Source organism: Periplaneta americana, chromosome 4 (assembly GCF_040183065.1).
Source record: "Periplaneta americana isolate PAMFEO1 chromosome 4, P.americana_PAMFEO1_priV1, whole genome shotgun sequence".
Taxonomy (NCBI): domain Eukaryota; kingdom Metazoa; phylum Arthropoda; class Insecta; order Blattodea; family Blattidae; genus Periplaneta; species Periplaneta americana.
In genome coordinates, this window is record NC_091120.1 from 14,303,846 (window position 1) to 14,322,955 (window position 19,110).

Below are 19,110 nucleotides of genomic sequence, written 5' to 3' on the forward strand. Positions count from 1 at the left end.
CCGGTATTGCGCGAACCGCCGAAATATTGCTTGACATTTTTAAAGCATTGGTCCATTCTGAGGAAGATAGGCCCTTTCGATTGCTTACCCATGAGTTAGCCTTGGGGAGATCACTATAAACAATAACCCCTTTACCACGCAAGGTATGGTTTGTCCAAGTTTGGAATGCGTCATTTCTTAAGTGTTTACGAATTTTACGACCTGACCAGTTGATAGCATCAATAGCTGTGATATTCAATTTTGACAGAGCAGAAGCTTTTTCACTTACAAGGTCCCTAACATTGTGGAGATGGGAGTCATCAACACGAAGAAGAGTATTACAGATATTTATGTGTTGCACATAAGCTTCCCAAGATGCTTTCATTAACGAAAGACCACGATATTTTTTAGGGGAGTAAAGCATTCCGTCTGGGCTACCCCTCGTATTGGACACTAAAATAACAACATAAAGTGAATATAGTTTACTATGTTGTTCTTGTTGCGGTATTGGTGTGGCAGATTCATTGTACCTCTTTTTTTGTATGTATATAATAGAACTTCCACATATTTCATGTATGATTTTAACTTTGAGAATGATGTTAAATTTATTTAAGTCGTAATTTATACTTATAGAATTGCATCTTTTAATATGTTTGAGAAAATATCAAAATAACACAAAAATTCAATAGAGCAGTAAGGTTCATTGAGTCTTATAATTAGAAAGATTGCAAGTTACTTTAAGCAAATCTCATGAATAGAGTGAGAATGATTAAGAATTAAAAACTCTTCCGTAAGTGGTGATAAAAAGGCTTAATAGAGAGTTTCCACACTCTCTTGGTCCACAAAACAGTTAATGGTGTGTTGACTTCATTGATGAAAGAGCCATTCTCCTCACTTTATTTCAGTAGCAGACCCGCTATATCTAGGCAGATAACATGGATGCGAACGAAGTTTACCTTAGGTCCAATTTGGTGTTAAAACATGGCATTTCGTTTGAGATTCACCACTGTGGACAATATTCATCTACTTATAACAGCTCAAGATGGATAAATTATTCAGGCCGAAGTATAAGAAGCCTCAGGAAAGAATTTTTCGCTGTGATTCCAACAGACAAAAAGCTGAGTTGTGAGTACTCCACCAAGCAAAAACTGTACTTTAACTCACTGTAACTTGGAATCCAGAAAAGAATTTGAGTAGCGACAACATTTAAAAGTAATTTCCATTCTTTTGAACAAGTCGACCTGGTTGGCAAGTTGATATAGCGCTGGCCTTCTATGCCTAAGGTTGCGGGTTTGATCCCGGGCCAGGTCTATGGCATTTAAGTGTGCTTAAATGCGACAGGCTCATGTCAGTAGATTTACTGGCATGTAAAAGTACTCCTGAAGGACAAAATTCCAGCACATCCGGCGATGCTGATATAACCTCTGCAGTTTCGAGCGTCGTTAAATAAACCATAACTTTAATAACTTTCTCAACATTTCTCTTGCTGCTTAACAACTTCTAAAGGTATAAAAGTCTATTCTGAATAGATCACATCGAAGTTAAGTTTTTTTTCTTGTCACTTTTCAAAAAAGATTTTCATTTCGAATTTTTTTCTGTGCTTTCCTTATACATTGTGCTATCAATTGAAAAATTACAGCGCGATTGATTGACTATCATAGGAGCTACGAAATGATAAATCTTTAACAGATTGGGAAATATTGTGTCTTATTGTTAAAAGAATATGTTCGATTTCTTACGATTCTTTCCCAATTTTACGAATGTGAACATACTTCGCTACTGACGTCAACATAATGTTAACCGTTAAAATTTCAAAACATTAGGAAGGAGATGTTGGACATATTACGAACTTGTTGAAATCGTTATTCTTTTAGTTTTAATGTAATGGCCATGGTCTGTTTTATTTTTATATTAGCTCTCTCTTTCCTGAATTAATGTTCAATTTTACACTCAGGGACAAAAAAAACCGGACACTTTAATATTTGCTGGTATTTTGCAAAACATTACCTTCTCATACAATATTATGGTAGCCATCTGTTGTTATGGAGACGTGTATACATTGTTGATTGTTTTTTGTTTTATAAACAAGCCATTACAACCAAATATTCCAATTTTGCTTTCGGAGTCTCAGCTATAACAATTTTGTCTCAACCATTTTGTGCTTCATTATCGTTATCATTCGTTATTTCTTTATTTTTACATTTTCTGAGTTTAAGTGGGGTTGTAACATTTGTCTTAAAACAAGATGCGACCTGAAGATGTGGCTTGAGCTGTAGCCCTTTACGATGATGGACGCAGTGTACGTTACATTGCAAATGTTATGAATATGGCTAGAAGCACGAACCATGATGCCATAAAACGGTATAGAGAGACCCTAGAATATACCAGAGGACCAGGTTCGGGCCGTCCAAGAGCTACAAATCCAAATGATGACAGGTATATGGTGTTGAGAGTTCTTAGGGAGCGCAACCTGCCAGCTACTAGTGTAGCCCAGCAATTTGTTAACATGCATGGACGCCCAATTTCGGCCAAAACAGTTAGAAGGAGGTTGAAAGCAAGTGGACTGATATCAAGTAGACCTGCAACTGGTCCCAGACTTCTCAGGATGCATCGAGTTGAATGACTGCGTTTTGCAAATGATCACAGGATTGGAGAAATGGACAGTGGAGCTGTGTTCTGTTCACCGATGAGTCCCATTTCAATCTGTGCTCACCTGATGGACGTGAAAGAGTTTGGAGAAGGAGGGGAGAACGATTTTCACAGTGTTGCATTTCCAAAAATGTGCCATATGGAGGTGGTGGAGTGATGGTTTGGGCAGGAGTGTGTACGGATGCTTGTACAGAGTTGGTTTTTGTTGAAAATGGAAGACTAACAGCTGATAGGTATATAAATGAATGTTTGGCTGATCATGTTGTGCCATTTAGCCAATTTGTAGGCGATAATTTTGTTTTAATGCATGATAATGGACGGCCGCATATTGCCCATGCGGTCGGAGATTATCTCCAAGAAGTGGGAATCCATGTTCTTCCATGGCCAGAAGGAGTCCAGACATAAACCCAATTGAACACATGTGGGACATGCTGGGACGGCGTGTTAAGAATAGACGACCGAGACCAGAATCGTTACAAGAGTTGAGGCGAGCACTTGGCAAAGAATGGGAACTTATTCCTCAAGAAGACATTGCTAACCAAATTGAGAGCATGCCAACACGTATGGATGCAGGTATTCAAGCCAGAGGGGGTAATACCCGTTACTAAAAAGAGTTTTTAATGTTTAAGGCACCATAAAATGAAAAAACAATTAGACCAAACGATGCCTTTGTATTTTTTTGTAAATTTTCTCATCAGAGATTTTTTTTTTTTTTCAAATGTTGTCGTATAAGGTGCTAAATGAAACATTATTTTGTTTAAATGGGTTTTGTTTCATTTTGAAATAATTGGCAACAAAATACAAGCAAATATAGAAGTGTCCGGTTTTTTTTGTCCCTGAGTGTATTTTATTCCCAAGACATTCCGACGTATTGTCTAATTATTTTTAGTGTACTGCTATGCAGTAGTCCATTACTGCTCCGGTAGAATGTTTTAACCACTGTGAGTTGTCACATACATGCTTAATTGAATAATTTCTCTGATTAGCCCTGCAACATGTTGTTATGCATGGTGTGGATGTTTGTTTTCCAGGACTACCCGAAGTTGTCTCAGACATACTACGTATTACTGGAGTGCTTGGCTCAAGACCACATGAGTTTCCTGTCAACACTTGAACCCCGTGTGTTCCTCTACATTTTGTCCTCCATCTCGGAGGGACTTACAGCCCTAGGTGCGAACCTCAATTTCTTCACAGGTACAGTCGCAGACAGAAATCCTCACATGACCCTGTGCCGTTCATCATTGGTTCTTTCTGTATTTTATAATCCCAAAAGGAATGATGTTCATAGCACTGATTTGATGCTATTTTCTATATTTTGCCATTTCGCATGGTTCGTGGTTATTGGCTTTTATTTTGTGATTCCCATCCTGTCTGTGCCGAAATACAAGAAAATATGTTGGAATTGACGAGAACTATGGAAATTTATAAAGAGCATGATTACATGTAAGAAAACTGATCTTGTAGAAGAAGAGGGGTCTAGCTGGACATGTCTGTGACTGTACTTTTGCAAGACTTTACATATACACTATTTGTCATTGTAGAAGTATGTCTCAAGTTATGTGGAAAGTATCAGTTATCTAAATACTTCTTGTAGCTCACTGGATGATCTCCACTCTTTTCATTGTTAATAACTTTTGTATTATTTACTTTTAATATCCATGTAGACATGCTATGGAAACTTCTCAACTATTGGCATGATATGTTAAGACTTTTTATATTAGCAGAGCTTTTACAGTTTTGATGTTGTAGATTGAATATCTGCAGAAAATACTTCTGAAGTGTATTACAGTTCGTTGTTAATGAAGACTTGCATTTGCATGTCATAAACGTGGTACATACTAAAGATTCGTTATTTGATATGCATGTGAACATCTTACAGTTGTGATGAACTCGTGTTCAGTGTGTGCCATTCTATAGTCAAGCAGGTTAGCCATATGTAAAGAAATGTTTTCATTTCATGTGTGCTGATTTTAAATATAAATGTTTCATTTCATTCGCTGGAGTTTAATGTAGAACTTTCCTCAAATGCAAAACATACTTCAACATGTCCTAAAGATCAACGAAAACATTGCCTTCCTGAGTAACTACTCATGACTCTTTGCCAAATTCATTTCATCTTGGCACTCAGAATAAATCTCTGACCTTTCCTACACTCCTACACTCGTTATGAACTGTCATTTTCATTTATGCTGAAACATGAAAAAGGAAAGGAAAAAAAAAGTATAGTCACTCACAGATTGTCTTTCTTCACTAGTGGTTAGGTTAGTACTGGGGGCCATATTAAATATAATTTTATTATTATTATTATTATTAATGATGATGATAACAGTGGTGATAATGACAATGACATACTTGTTTGCATCAAAAACTTGGCTACTGTAAATGCATGATGATAACTTCGATTATTTATCTCACTGCAAACCACTTTCATTTATTTGCTTACAGATACAATGGTTTGTACTGGTTGCTGTGCCACACTGGACCATATTGTTACATACTTGTTCAAACAACTTACACAAAAAGGTATGGATAAATTATTAATATACATGAAATTAGTAAATAACATTGTTAAATTAAGTAAATATATGAATATTTTATTCTTTCCCACACAACATCAATGAATTTCTCCATTGCTTTTTAATCAGTGTAACAGTGGATACAATATTTTTCAGATGTATATTGATATATAGTTAGTTATATATGGTGAAAACATTTTTGGATAGATATTAGTGATTCATAGAGCTATTGTCTGATCCAGATGTTAAGATGACATAGACATGCATAACACATTCCCAATTTTTAATGTGTTTAGATTCCTGCATGTTTCTTAGTTTTTGCTTGTAAATCTTTTATAATAATATGCTAGTAAAACTCCAGACACAACACTTTCATATATATATGGGTGAAGATATTTATTTATATTGCTGCTGTAGAGCCAGAAGTTTTTTCTTCATCTTTTTGTGATGAGTTATATTTCATTTTAGTTTCTGTTAAAAAATGAGAGATTTTGAACACTTCATAATAAGCAGGCAGTGCATTTCTGTTCTCAAATGTACGGCAGATCAAGTAGTTTCTTCTGGTACATCTGTTATGTCAAGTGTATGCGTAAGCAGGGTAGAATTGCAAGCATGTGTGCATGGGGTCATTAAATAACAATTATGTAATGTATTATAAATATGCCACTGTAACGTCATATGACCTAGAAAGAACATTCTCTTAGTTTAAACAAATTTTATGTGATGTTCATAAAAGATTTACATTTCATAACCTCAGAATATATGTTTTCGTTTACTGCAACAGGATAGATTTTGATAAATGAATTAAGAACATTTTATTAGTTTAAACAAATTTTATGTGATGTTCATAAAAGATTTGCATTTCATAACCTCAAAATATATGTTTTCGTTCACGCAATGGCATAGATTTTGATAAATGAATTATTTGTATAATATTGTGTAAAATGTAAATATTGTTAATTTGTATATTGATTTTTGTTATTATTTTGTCCCATAATGTCATGTGACGTAGGAGCAACATTTTCTTAGCTTAAACAAATTTTTACTGGCAGCTATAGTAATCTTAGAATACATGTTTTTGTTGACCGTAACAGAGTTGATTTTGTTAAATGAATTAATTGTATATATTGTATATAGAGTAATTACAATTAATGTGTATTATGTTTACTATTGTGTTCTATAATATATATTGTATATACTAGTTCAATATTATTATCAATCTAATTTATACACTCGGGGACAAAAAAAACCGGATACTTCTATATTTGCTTGTATTTTGTTGCCAATTATTTCAAAATGAAACAAAACCCATTTAAACAAAATAATGTTTCATTTAGCACCTTATACGACAACATTTGAAAAAAAAAAAAATCTGTGATGAGAAAATTTACAAAAAATTACAAAGGGCGTATAACTATGGCATCGTTTGGTCTAACTGTTTTTTCATTTTATGGTGCCTTAAACATTAAAAACTCTTTTTAATAACGGGTATTACCCCCTCTGGCTTGAATAACTGCATCCATACGTGTTGGCATGCTCTCAATTTGGTTAGCAATGTCTTCTTGAGGAATAAGTTCCCATTCTTCGCCAAGTGCTCACCTCAACTCTTGTAATGATTCTGGTCTCGGTCGTCTATTCTTAACACGCTGTCCCAGCATGTCTCACACGTGTTCAATTGAGTTCATGTCTGGACTCCTTGCTGGCCATGGAAGAACATGGATTCCCGCTTCTTGGAGATAATCTCCGACCGCATGGGCAATATGCGGCCGTGCATTATCATGCATTAAAACAAAATTATCGCCTACAAATTGGCCAAATGGCACAACATGATCAGCCAAACATTCATTTATATACCTATCAGCTGTTAGTCTTCCATTTTCAACAAAAACCAACTCTGTACAAGCATCCGTACACACTCCTGCCCAAACCATCACTCCACCACCTCCATACGGCACATTTTCGGAAATGCAACACTGTGAAAATCGTTCTCCCCTCCTTCTCCAAACTCTTTCGCGTCCATCAGGTGAGCACAGATTGAAATGGGACTCATCGGTGAACAGAACACAGCTCCACTGTCCATTTCTCCAATCCCTGTGATCATTTGCAAAACGCAGTCATTCAACTCGATGCATCCTGAGAATTCTGGGACCAGTTGCAGGTCTACTTGATATCAGTCTACTTGCTTTCAACCTCCTTCTAACTGTTTTGGCCGAAATTGGGCGTCCATGCATGTTAACAAATTGCTGGGCTACACTAGTAGCTGGCAGGTTGCGCTCCCTAAGAACTCTCAACACCATATACCTGTCATCATTTGGATTTGTAGCTCTTGGACGACCCGAACCTGGTCTTCTGGTATATTCTAGGGTCTCTATACCGTTTTAAGGCATCATGGGTTATGCTTCTAGCCATATTCATAACATTTGCAATGTAACGTACACTGCGTCCATCATCGTAAAGGGCTACAGCTCGAGCCACATCTTCAGGTCGCATCTTGTTTTAAGACAAATGTTACAACCCCACTTAAACTCAGAAAATGTAAAAATAAAGAAATAACGAATGATACGAATAATGAAGCACAAAAATGGTTGACACAAAATTGTTATAGCTGAGACTCCGAAAGTAAAATTGGAATATTTGGTTGTAATGGCTTGTTTATAAAACAAAAAACAATCAACAATGTATACACGTCTCCATAACAACAGATGGCTACCATAATATTGTATGAGAAGATAATGTTGTGCAAAATACCAGCAAATATTAAAGTGTCCGGTTTTTTTTTGTCCCTGAGTGTATTTCCTGCCATATGTAGCATTAGTATTTTGTAGAGTGCTAGTTTCGCAGTGTTAGTGTGTTTATGTGGTTAAAAATTAGCTGTACAGACTATTTCAATTTAGTAGCAATCCCGCTTACAGTTTTCATGATCCATTATTATTATGTACCGAACTAGGTTTTTACCTTTCGTAGCATCCTGACGTACGCATTTAGAGTCAAAGTCAGGACATACTAACCGATAACTTTTCTAACTTGTTTGGGAACGAAAATGCACTGCCTGATAATAAGTGAGTTGACTACCTCCATCTGGATACGGTTGTAGCCTAACAGTCGTTATAGGAACTCAAGACCTAGCCCAAAAATTTTTCATCCTGGAAAATTAAAATTCTAATCCGAAATACCTAATGCACATCGATCAATATAGCAAGGAAGATTCTCATCATTATGCAGTGAGGTACAAAGCTAAAGAAAATTCACATTTTTACGAGTTTCACTATAAGTAATGAATAATTTAGCCATAGATTTTGTATGATTTTTGTGTACTGTACTAAATTTTGAGCAAACACCGTCTATCCTGTCTTCCTGGTGCTGTGCCACTGTTGATATGTATATTTTTAATGATTTTTGCAGGAAAAAAGACTCGAAGAGGTGTACCCACACCCAGTGACATGTTCCTACAGGTTCTGGAACTCCATCCGGAGATATTACAACAGATCCTGAGTACCGTTTTAAATGTGATTATGTTTGAAGATTGTCGCAATCAGTGGTCCATGTCACGACCTCTCTTGGGGCTTATACTTCTCAACGAGGAGGTATGAATATTAAATATGTTTTTAAATTTATTTAAGATTGGTAGGAAATGACGAAACCAATATAGATTAATATGTAAATACGTTAATTTCTTAGTAATGAATTCACTAGTTTTTAGGATGACTTTATTATGAAATTAGCAATTGCCTCTGATCCTCTACGTCAGACCCGTGCACACTTTGCCCGTACGAGTGTGCTCTTGCCCTGCTGGCAAAGCTCGCCGCATGAGTGGCGTGCATTGTAGAATTTTAATAAACAGAGTTGTATTAAATTTCAAGGAATAATATAATACATGAACTATAATATTATTGCTGGCTTATAAATGTGACCAAACCAGTAACACTTTTTAATGTTAAATTCTTGATAAAAATATTATTGTAATAATTTCAAGCATCTATATGTTCATAAATCAACTTTTATATTTATTTACCAAAATATCTTTCTGAGTCTCACAGTGCTGTATGATATTGCAACGGACTGATACATTTTCGTTAGATTAGGACAAAATTCTTCTGCAGACATTAGTAAGCATTCGTTAATGATATCTCCATCATCAACATTTTTAGAGGTCTTGCTAAATGTAAACGAATTCGGTAACTGAGCCGATAAGCTGGCACACTGTATATCTATTCCTCAGTCTCTCTCTGAAAAGCAAAATATATTTAAAATGTAAGAGATACGCTGAGGGATGTTGATGATAATGATGATGATAGTAATAATAATAATAATAATAATAATAATAATGTCATTGATTAAAGTTCTCGTTAACACTTTGTTAAAAACATAAAATTTACTCTGTCACACGTTAAAAGTGTTAAAATTGTTAAAAAGGTATTTACCTTCGACAGACGGCCCATTTCGACGCTATGTGTCGTCGTCTTCAGTGTCTCTTGAACCACTGGTGATCTTGGCTCTGCGATGTGCAGTTGTCGATGGTAGGGGTGGGGGTGTGTTGCTCCTATGGTGGGGGTTGGCCGTCTGTATGCTATGACGTACTATGATGTCAAACAATGTGTGCGTATTGAACTGTAGTTGTGTGTTAAGTATATATTGTGGGTGTGCTATTGTATTCTTATATATTTCGTACTGTTCTAGGATGTTTAACTGTGAACTTTTTGGTGTGATGTGTAAAATTTCCATATCTGTTTCTATATTATTGTAGTCGTGATTATTGTTGATAATGTGATCTGCATAATTTGATGTAATGTAAGGTTTGGTTATAGCTTTAATATGTTCGTTGTATCTTGTATGAAAGGATCTTCCTGTCTGTCCTATGTAAAAATGTGGGCAACTATTGTATTTTAATTTGTAAACTCCAGTTGAATTATATGAGTAGCTTAGTATCAAAGGCGGACATCTGACTTTCAGATGAAATTTAGATAACGAGGATTCTTATAAATTTTTTCATGCTTTTTTCAGTTATGGTGAAACTATATACAAACTCTAACACTATATTTATAAAAATAAATTGTTTTAAAATACTACAAAGAACACTGTGAAACAAAAAAGTGTCACTAGATCAAAACTATGGAGACTACAGATGTCTGTCTTTGATATTAAGCTACTCATATATATTTGAATGTTTAGTGTGGTTATTTAAGTATTTCTGTGTTGTATTATTTGTTTTGTATGCTGTCTTGTACTTAGTTTTCTGAATGAAGTTGCAATTTTGTGGGTATTCGTATTGTGATATGTTAATGTTATGTATTTATTCTCGCGTGCTGTTTGTGTTGGTTGTTCTGTTTTTGTTTTGCCTTTTTTTATTAATGTGTCTATTATGTTAGGGTTGTATCCATTGTCTTGTGCTATATATTTTATTGTGTTTAATTCTTCAGTGTAGTTGTCATTATTCAGACATGTTCTTCCTCTGAACACTTGTAAGTTAGAGCCCGGACGAGGAGTTATGGCACCGGCGTGAGGGACGCATTTTAGTTCGTTTCCTTGGACTCGCCCTCACACTCAACTGGAGGGGTGTCGGGTTAGTTGGTTACTAGCATTCCGAGTGTTCAGATCGTTCTGCAACTACCGCTATTGCTAATACTGAAAACATTGTCCTTCTGAGCGCCCTCATTATGGCATTGTCTAAGGTGTGAAATCATAGAGTAGTTCATAGTCAAGGACATGAAATAGCATACAATGTATGGAAATTCATGTCAGAAGAGGCTGTAAATGGAATACCAATTTCATTTAAAAGCATGTGTGCAAGAGTACTGGCTGCCACTGGTATTTCAAAGCGAACCTTGGCAAAAATTAGAAAAGAAGGGGAAAATATTGAGGTAGGAACAGCAGATTCTTTCTCCAGTCCGGAAAAATCACAGCCGAAGAAGAAGATTGTTGCAGCTGTAGACACTTTTGATGAGGAAGTCATAAGAAGACTCCTCTATAATTTCTACGCTACACATAAGCAGAGGCTGACTCTGCAATCGCTTCTTCCAAAAATGGATATCAGTGTATGATTATGTGAAGAAAGTAGGGAATAATTACATTGAAAGTGAGCACACAATGGACAGTATTTTGGAGAACATTTCCATAAACTTAGGGACATCTGATTCCAGCACAGATCAGTTGTCTGATTCGGACGGAGAATAAGAATATAAAGATGGAATAGTGAGTGTAATTTCATTAGGTACCTTCGGACTCTTTGAGTAGGAAAGTGGTGGTACTAAGGTAAGACGAATGTTTTTAGAAAGAGATGAAACGGATATGCCTGCCACTCTGAGCTTGAGAACTGTAACCCAAACAACCCCCACTCCTCTACCCTGCTGGGCGGCAATTTAAAACTTCGCGCAGGTTGGTGCCATAACATCTCGTCTCAGCTCTACCAATGTGATGTAGTGGTTAATGTTGTAACTCTACTGGTCTCATGGCAGCTGACTTCACAAGAGGCAACTCGACAACTTAGCAAACAGGCGCTCTTACTGGTCTTTCCCTGTCATGCACTGCATGACCAGTCACTCAGCAATTAGAAAATCATGTATTATATTATTTTATAAAATGTTGAGTTTCCTCAGAGTAATTGATGATTAATTCTTTCAGTATTTTAACCAGTTACGTGAGAATATAATTCGTAGTCAGCCACCAGACAAACAAGCTGCTATGGCACAGTGGTTCGAGAACCTAATGGACGGTATTGAAAGGAACTTGCTCACAAAAAATCGTGACAGGTAAGTAGCACTTCTTGTGAAAACTGAATGCATGTTTAATATGCTATGTTAATACCTGTGTAATGTTGATATATCAAATAACAGTAAAAATTAAATACAGTCAACTCTGGATATAGTGATATGTGTTGAGAACAACATTTTGAGTTTCTTACTCCTTTAGTCAAAGGACAAAGGTAGGATTAGTGATTCCTAGACACTGAGCTGTAATGTAAATCCAGGCAATGCGTGACGACCCTGTGATTTAAAGTAAATACGAGCATTTTTTCCTCATTTATTTTAACTATAAGTTGGGAAATTCTGTAAGTATTTACTTACAAACCTTTGAACTAGGCCTATCAGCCCTATTCTTTTTACGTTACACTACCTACTTTTCGTCTTCTCATAAATTATAGTTTAAAACTGAAGTAATACATACTTCAGTTCATCTTCCTTTACTTGTTCCAGATGCAAATAAATCAGAAAAATTGTTTGTCCATGTCTGACTGAACAAAATTGTACATGTTTGACATTAGTAACATGTTGGTAAAATTTGTATGTGCCACCTGCAGAGTTTAATTTTAACGTGGGTGATGAATCACCAGTAAGTTTCTCTGAAGCCCTCTCAATCAGGGACAGGATTCTTTAAATCTACAACAAAAACCTCCCAGCTTTACTTCTTTTCTGAAGAAAGTATGCTATTGTCCTTAAAAGTCCATCACCCTCAGCCAGGTTTGAACATACATATACTAGACTAGCCATGCCCAACTGGCGGAATTATGTGTAAAAGGGAGTTGAGACATTAGATGTCATATGGCAAAGAATTAGTTTATTCTTCATCACAGTTTTACATTCTCCTGTAACTTTATCCCTCTTAGCCCCAAAAATTTCCTAAGCACCTTGTTCTCAAACAGCCTTAGCCTCTGTTCCTCTCTGAAATGAGAGTCCAAGTTTCACAATCATACAGAATAACTGGTAATATAATTGTTTTATAAATTCTAACTTTCAGCTTTTTTGATGATATGGCAAAAGCTAGACCGAATAATAACAAGCATTTCCCATATTTATTCTGCATTTAATTTCCTCCCAAGTGTCATTTATATTTGTTACTGTTCCTCTGAGATATTTAAATTTTTCCACCTTTTCAAAGGACGAACTAGTTTCTTGGAAATACCAAATTCAATAAGACTATTACCACAGTCTATTATATACAGTCACAAAGCTCAGTATGTAGTAAATATGCATCCATAGATAGTTGCTAACCACTAGGATCGCTAATATCGTCTCATTACAGACAATGCAAAATAGTACCTGCACAGTCTATTGTTCCTAGCACCATCACAACTCAAGCTTTGTGACTGTATATACTAGACTGTGCTATTACCGTATATAAAGTTTTTCTCTTAACCAAGTCATATGCCTTTTTGAAATCTATGAATAACTGATGTACTGTATTCTTATGCTCCCATTTTCTCTTCAATATCTGTTGAATAGAAAAAATCTGAACAATAGTCGATCTATTGCACCTAAAACCACACTGATGATCCCCAATAATTTCATCTATATATGGAGTTAATTCTCAGTTGTTTATAATATTAACAACAACAATAATAATAATAATAATATAATTGTCATTCTATTATTAAACTTTAATATACAGTACCATGTGTTTTCATCCATCTTGTATCTTTCCATTATTACTAAACGTTCGTTTTTTTTTATTATGAGTATTTGTTCACAGTTTTGCAATATACATACAATTGTTTATAATATTAATAATACTTACTTACTTACTTACTTATTGGCTTTTAAGGAACCCGGAGGTTCATTGCCGCCCTCACATAAGCCCGCCATTGATCCCTATCCTGAGCAAGATTAATCCAGTCTCTACCATCATATCCCACCTCCCTCAAATCCATTTTAATATTATCTTCCCATCTACGTCTCGGCCTCCCCAAAGGACCATAGTAATAATAATAATAATAATAATAATAATAATAATATTATAATTGTTACTCCATTTTTGAATCTTGCGTACATCATTTTTAACACTTGAATATAATTAATTGGTGAACTAGTGGACTTACTCGTGTTAACACGAGTAAGGCCACTAGTTCATCAATTAATAATTGTTACTGTGTTATTAAATTTTAATATACAGTAGGCCTACCATGTGTTTTCATCTGTTTTGTATCTTTCCATTATTACTATACATACAATTGTTTATAACTAGTGGCTTGTGCAGCAAATGCTGCAAACTAAGTTCATTAGACGTTCAAATAAAATTTTTCAGATTTATTTTCAATGAAGAATACCAGACATTTTGAAAGTTACTTGCTTTCATAATAATGAAACATACTCCCTCTGAATGGTTTTTTATGCCAAATACTTTTTCTTGAACGTATCCACCTTCAATTTTTGAGTTTTAACACGAAAACGCAAGCAACAATGTCAGGACGATCAGTGGGTTTTTCATGTGGGAGTAAAGCAATAGCTATTTCAGGTCATTGTGGGTTGTAGGTGAAAGTTAAAAAATGTCAGGTTTGCTATGCTTTCGAACAATAGCCATAACATCTTGGTATATCTGATGCATGTAGAGCTTGAAATGTAGAGGATAAAATCATTTTATCCTGCTAAGAGATCTTGCTGAAATGATTGGGAGACTACATAATTTTGTAGGCTTCTTATTTTATCAGTAAGTAATACCTTTTGGTCTTTCCTTAGGAACTGTAATTTTTGCACTCTCTCGAGCCAATAACACATATAAATATCTACACTACATCGCCATTAAATATATGAAAAAGACCTAACCCCACTTGATTAATAACTATAAAAATATTTAATTTTTAATAAAAATATTATCTTACATATGTTTTGTACACTATATAGCAGCCACTCAGTAAATTATAGAAATGAAGATCTAATTTAAGATATTCTCTACATCTACTTACATAACCCCAAAACGTTTCACATTCATATCATCAATATAGCATTAATATGTATAATTAATGAAAAATAGTCGCATCATGGCATTAAGTATAATAATACGTATTGCATTTATAATGGTAATAATGCCATCAAACCACCCTCAAGTTTTTTAGATTTTAATATCCAATACACAGCTGTACTCAGAAAATTACACACCGCAGAATCAGACCTGTAAATTATTTTTAGTAAGTCTTGAAGTTTTTAATAACCAATTGAATTTGAGCTCTAAATATGTCATCAACCCTGCAGGTCATGGCCTTCGTGTAATATCCTATTGTTTATTGTAGTGTGTGTTTTGTTTCATACTGAAATGCAATTAGTTCTCAAAACGGACGAGAGATGGATTTTGGAAAATAGGAAAATTATGTAGGAAAACTAATACTTCACTGAAAGTTACTATTTTTCTGAAAAACTTTGGGTTCCAGGCTTCAAAATGAGGGGTCATTTATTAAAATCCGTTCAGCCATTATCCCGTAATTTCCATTACCAGTTCAAATTATATATATAGATATTAATAATAATATAATTGTTACCGTGTTATTAAATTTTAATATACAGTACTTTGTATTTTAATCTGTTTTGTCTCTTTCCATTATTACTAAACATTCGTTTTTTTTTTTTATTAGTATTTCTTCAAGTTGTGCATTATAAGTGCTCGAAATGAGCATCAAAGCTTGAATCTCTGACGTCACATTTATACGTAGCTTATTTTTCGAATGCTATGCACTAATGAATGTATTAAACTCATTACACACTTCGAATTAGTGCTTTCATTGATATCAAATTAAGTAGAATAGAGCAAATAGTATTAAGTAATCATCCCATTGCTCAATATCTTTAAAATTATTCATTCCTTATTATTGTATCATGTATGTTCTTCACGTCATTACATTGTGCCATTGTTCTTATCCTCCTTCATCCCTCACACTTTCCCCCTTGTTTTTGTGCTTGCTTGAGCAGCCTGTACTAAACCATCAAGAACGACTACTGAAATAGGAAGAAAAAGATTGGCTGTCCTTATTGTTTACATCAGGAAGTCCACACCTATGAAGTAACGGTTAGCGCGTCTAGCCGCGAAACCAGGTGGCCCGGGTTCGATTCCCGGTCGGGGCAAGTTACTTGGTTGAGGTTTTTTCTGGGGTTTTCCCTCAACCCAATATGAGCAAATGCTGGGTAACTTTCGGTGTTGGACCCCGGACTCATTTCACCGGCATTATCACCTTCATCTCATTCAGACGCTAAATAACCTAAGATATTGACAGAGCGTCATAAAATAACCTACTAAAATAAAAAAAAAAAAAAATACATCAGGAAACAAAATTACACGAATTGTCGTTATTTTAATTCTGTTCTGTGTCAACAAATGATGTTGTTGTTGTTGTTGGTGTTGTTTTCTAATGCCAGGCGTTTGACAATAAAGTCATTTGATCTCTTGCACTCCAATATTTTTCAAAGATATTATCATGGCCAGCCACTGAAGCACAGATTTTGAGGTGTTCCGAATCCATTTCTTGGTTTGAGTTGCACAATGGGCAGTTAGGGGACTGATATTATATTAATCTTGCAGTGTAGGCTTTCACGGCCGGAGTCTATAGATGTAGATTCATTTTCCGGGCTGAGAGGCCGTGGTCTATTAGTCGGTTTTATACCAGACATTTCGTCTGCAACTGCGGCAGACATCTTCAGTTGCAGACGAAACGTCTGGTATAAAACCAACTAATAAACCACGGCCTCTCAGCCCGGAAAATGAATCTACATCTGATATTATATTCCAGTTCTATGCAGGTGTTTGGGCAAACAATCATGGCTTGTTGCCAATCTAAATGCAGCTACAGACGATTTTCGTGGTAAATCGGGAATTAACTGTGGATTTTGATGCAGAGAGTTCCATTTTTTCCCTTGAGATTGTGTTATCAAATTTTGTTTGTTGAAGTCTAAGTATGTAGATTTAATAAATCTTTTCACAGAGTACCGTATTTGCTCGCGTAATTTGCGCACTTTTTAATTAACTTTGGCCACTGAAAAATTGGGGTGCGTAAAATATGCGGATTTTTCAAATAAGAGGTCCTGTTCTGAGCTTATCTCAATTAGTGTATGTATAGGTAAGTATTTACGGTAGGGCTAATTTTCTATACGGTAACTTGTCTCTACCAAGGACAAGCATTGTTAAAGTAGCGGGACTTTGGGGTTTCTTTCTGAAGCAGGTACTTTAGTTGCTGGTGAATGACCTACGATGGACTGTACGGAAGGAAAATTCCTACTACACTGAAAAAAATATGTACGTAATCCCTACTACACTGAAAAAAATATGTGCGTAAAATGTGTGCACAAAATACACGGAGCAAAAATAAAGTTCAAAATAATCCCTTAAAAATTAGGGTGCGCAAATTACGCGAGCAAATACGGTAATACGTAGATTTAGTAACAAATGTGTAATACAACAATGTAGTATGTGTATTTAAAATTACCTATATGCATGTGAAAAACAGCAATCCAGAAATGAAAGTTTTGTTGCAGGTTTACACAAAACTTGTCCATGTTCAGAAGAGATATAAACGACTCCTTGAAAGGTCCGAATATGACAGCAGCATCTGTGAGTGACATGATGACGTCATAGTGACCGTTTCATTCTTCTATCCAGCAAATGAATGACAGAAGGATTATATGTAGTAGGGATGCCAAATGATAGAAACACTTACCAACGTCATGCTCACTAAAAGAGTGAGATTTTTCTCCCTTCATTCAGCATTTACAAATATTTTTTTATAATCATCTCTTTATTCTGGAATATGTTGTGTACAAAATATTTCCATTGGTAAATGTTCCTTTTCTGTTCAGAGTATTGCCAGCATACTTGTGCTGAATAAATTTATATACGAGTCCGATGATAGGGTAGTGTCTGCTGACTGGCATCTCTATTATTCAGTGTGAGAGGCTGTGTGCGTAGGAATGAGGCTGTAGCAGACGGTGCAAACATTCAAACTTCTGCCAGTGTAGCATGAGCAAGGACGGAGGATGAATTGCATAGCGCACTTTTTTTTCCAGACCCTTGTGTGCTTGAGTCACGTGTTTCAGTAGTGTGAGCGTGTGTCTTGCCAAGTGTACATCTATCTGTGTGAGCGGCGGTGGAGAGATGGTGTGAATTTATTGCCCCTGTGATTCATTGAGAAAATATTAATAAAAAGATAAACCTGAATAAATTTTATGATAAATAATATTAGCAGGAGAAGTACAGAACACATTTGGTAACTATGTATTGTATGTATGCAAGCAGACATGGAAGAAGTATGATGTCAAGTTTGTTATTATTTCTATAGCTTGTTCCCAAAATAAAGAACTTGCAACTATCTAGTGTGTTTGTTTTCATCATGCATCAACAGAATCCAGTGATCAAGCAATAATGTTAGTGTAATACGAGGCATTTTCACAGTACAGTAATAAATATTTTCAAAATACTCAGTGCCGAGGAGAAATATGTTTCTGGTTTTGTATCAGTGTTCAAATTGGAATGTTTATTCTCGTATTTTGTAAATATTTGAAGATTTAAAGTGAAATGGGTACATTTGGTATTGATTTATCATTGTAGAAAGAGAAACATTCAGTGTCTAGAAAAGCATTGTGATGGAAGCTTTTAAATTGATGATACTTATACTAAATGGCACATTAAATAGTAGTTACTAATGTACAATAGACCTACGTTATAATTTTAGAATCATAAGTACTGCACTCGAAATTATTATCAAGTTGTCTAAAGAAATCATGACAATCTTTTCACTCACGGCTTCCTCTCCCCGTGTATTAATGCTTTCTCAAGATTGAATTTTTAAGAACATGATTTGTAAAGAATCTCTCGACTTTGCTATTAGATATATGTTGCAGTTTCATAATAACTGCAATGTATGAAGTAGAAGTTCATGCATTTTCAATGTAGACTGCTGTTGAAACACATATTTATTTTCAAATTCAGTAAACCACAAATTGTTTTAGTAAGGTTTTAATTTGCTTTATATAAACAACTATATAATAAAATAAGGATATGTCAGAAAATGTTTAATTTACTTTTCTCATTTTTTCTTTTTGTAAAGTTTACACATTAGGTATTGTAATAATTGTTTTCATTTATGTAAGTAGTGTTAAAATTCAATCAAACTTAATTTGTTATTTGTTATAATTTGGTATTGTAACATTTAAATGAAGCTCCTCACAGTTTGAGAGATCGAAAATATTTTTAAGAGACAAGCTGTGATGAAAATACT

At 35.0% G+C, this 19,110-nt stretch overlaps 1 protein-coding gene across 5 annotated transcripts in view; it reads left to right on the forward strand.

Moving 5' to 3' along the window:
• Ranbp16 (Ran-binding protein 16) overlaps positions 1-18,201 on the forward strand; it is an 89,095-nt gene extending 70,894 nt beyond the window's left edge. For 3 of the 5 annotated variants that reach the window (XM_069822846.1, XM_069822847.1, XM_069822850.1), the window contains exons 18-22: positions 3,660-3,822; positions 5,074-5,151; positions 8,547-8,728; positions 11,763-11,890; positions 17,372-18,201. In XM_069822846.1, coding sequence (XP_069678947.1) covers positions 3,660-3,822; positions 5,074-5,151; positions 8,547-8,728; positions 11,763-11,890; positions 17,372-17,471 — 651 coding nt within the window. In that variant the 3' untranslated portion in view covers positions 17,472-18,201. The remainder of the gene's footprint in view (positions 1-3,659; positions 3,823-5,073; positions 5,152-8,546; positions 8,729-11,762; positions 11,891-17,371) is intronic. The other 2 variants (XM_069822848.1, XM_069822849.1) reach the window with 1 other exon arrangement.
• The last annotated feature ends 909 nt before the right edge of the window (positions 18,202-19,110 follow it).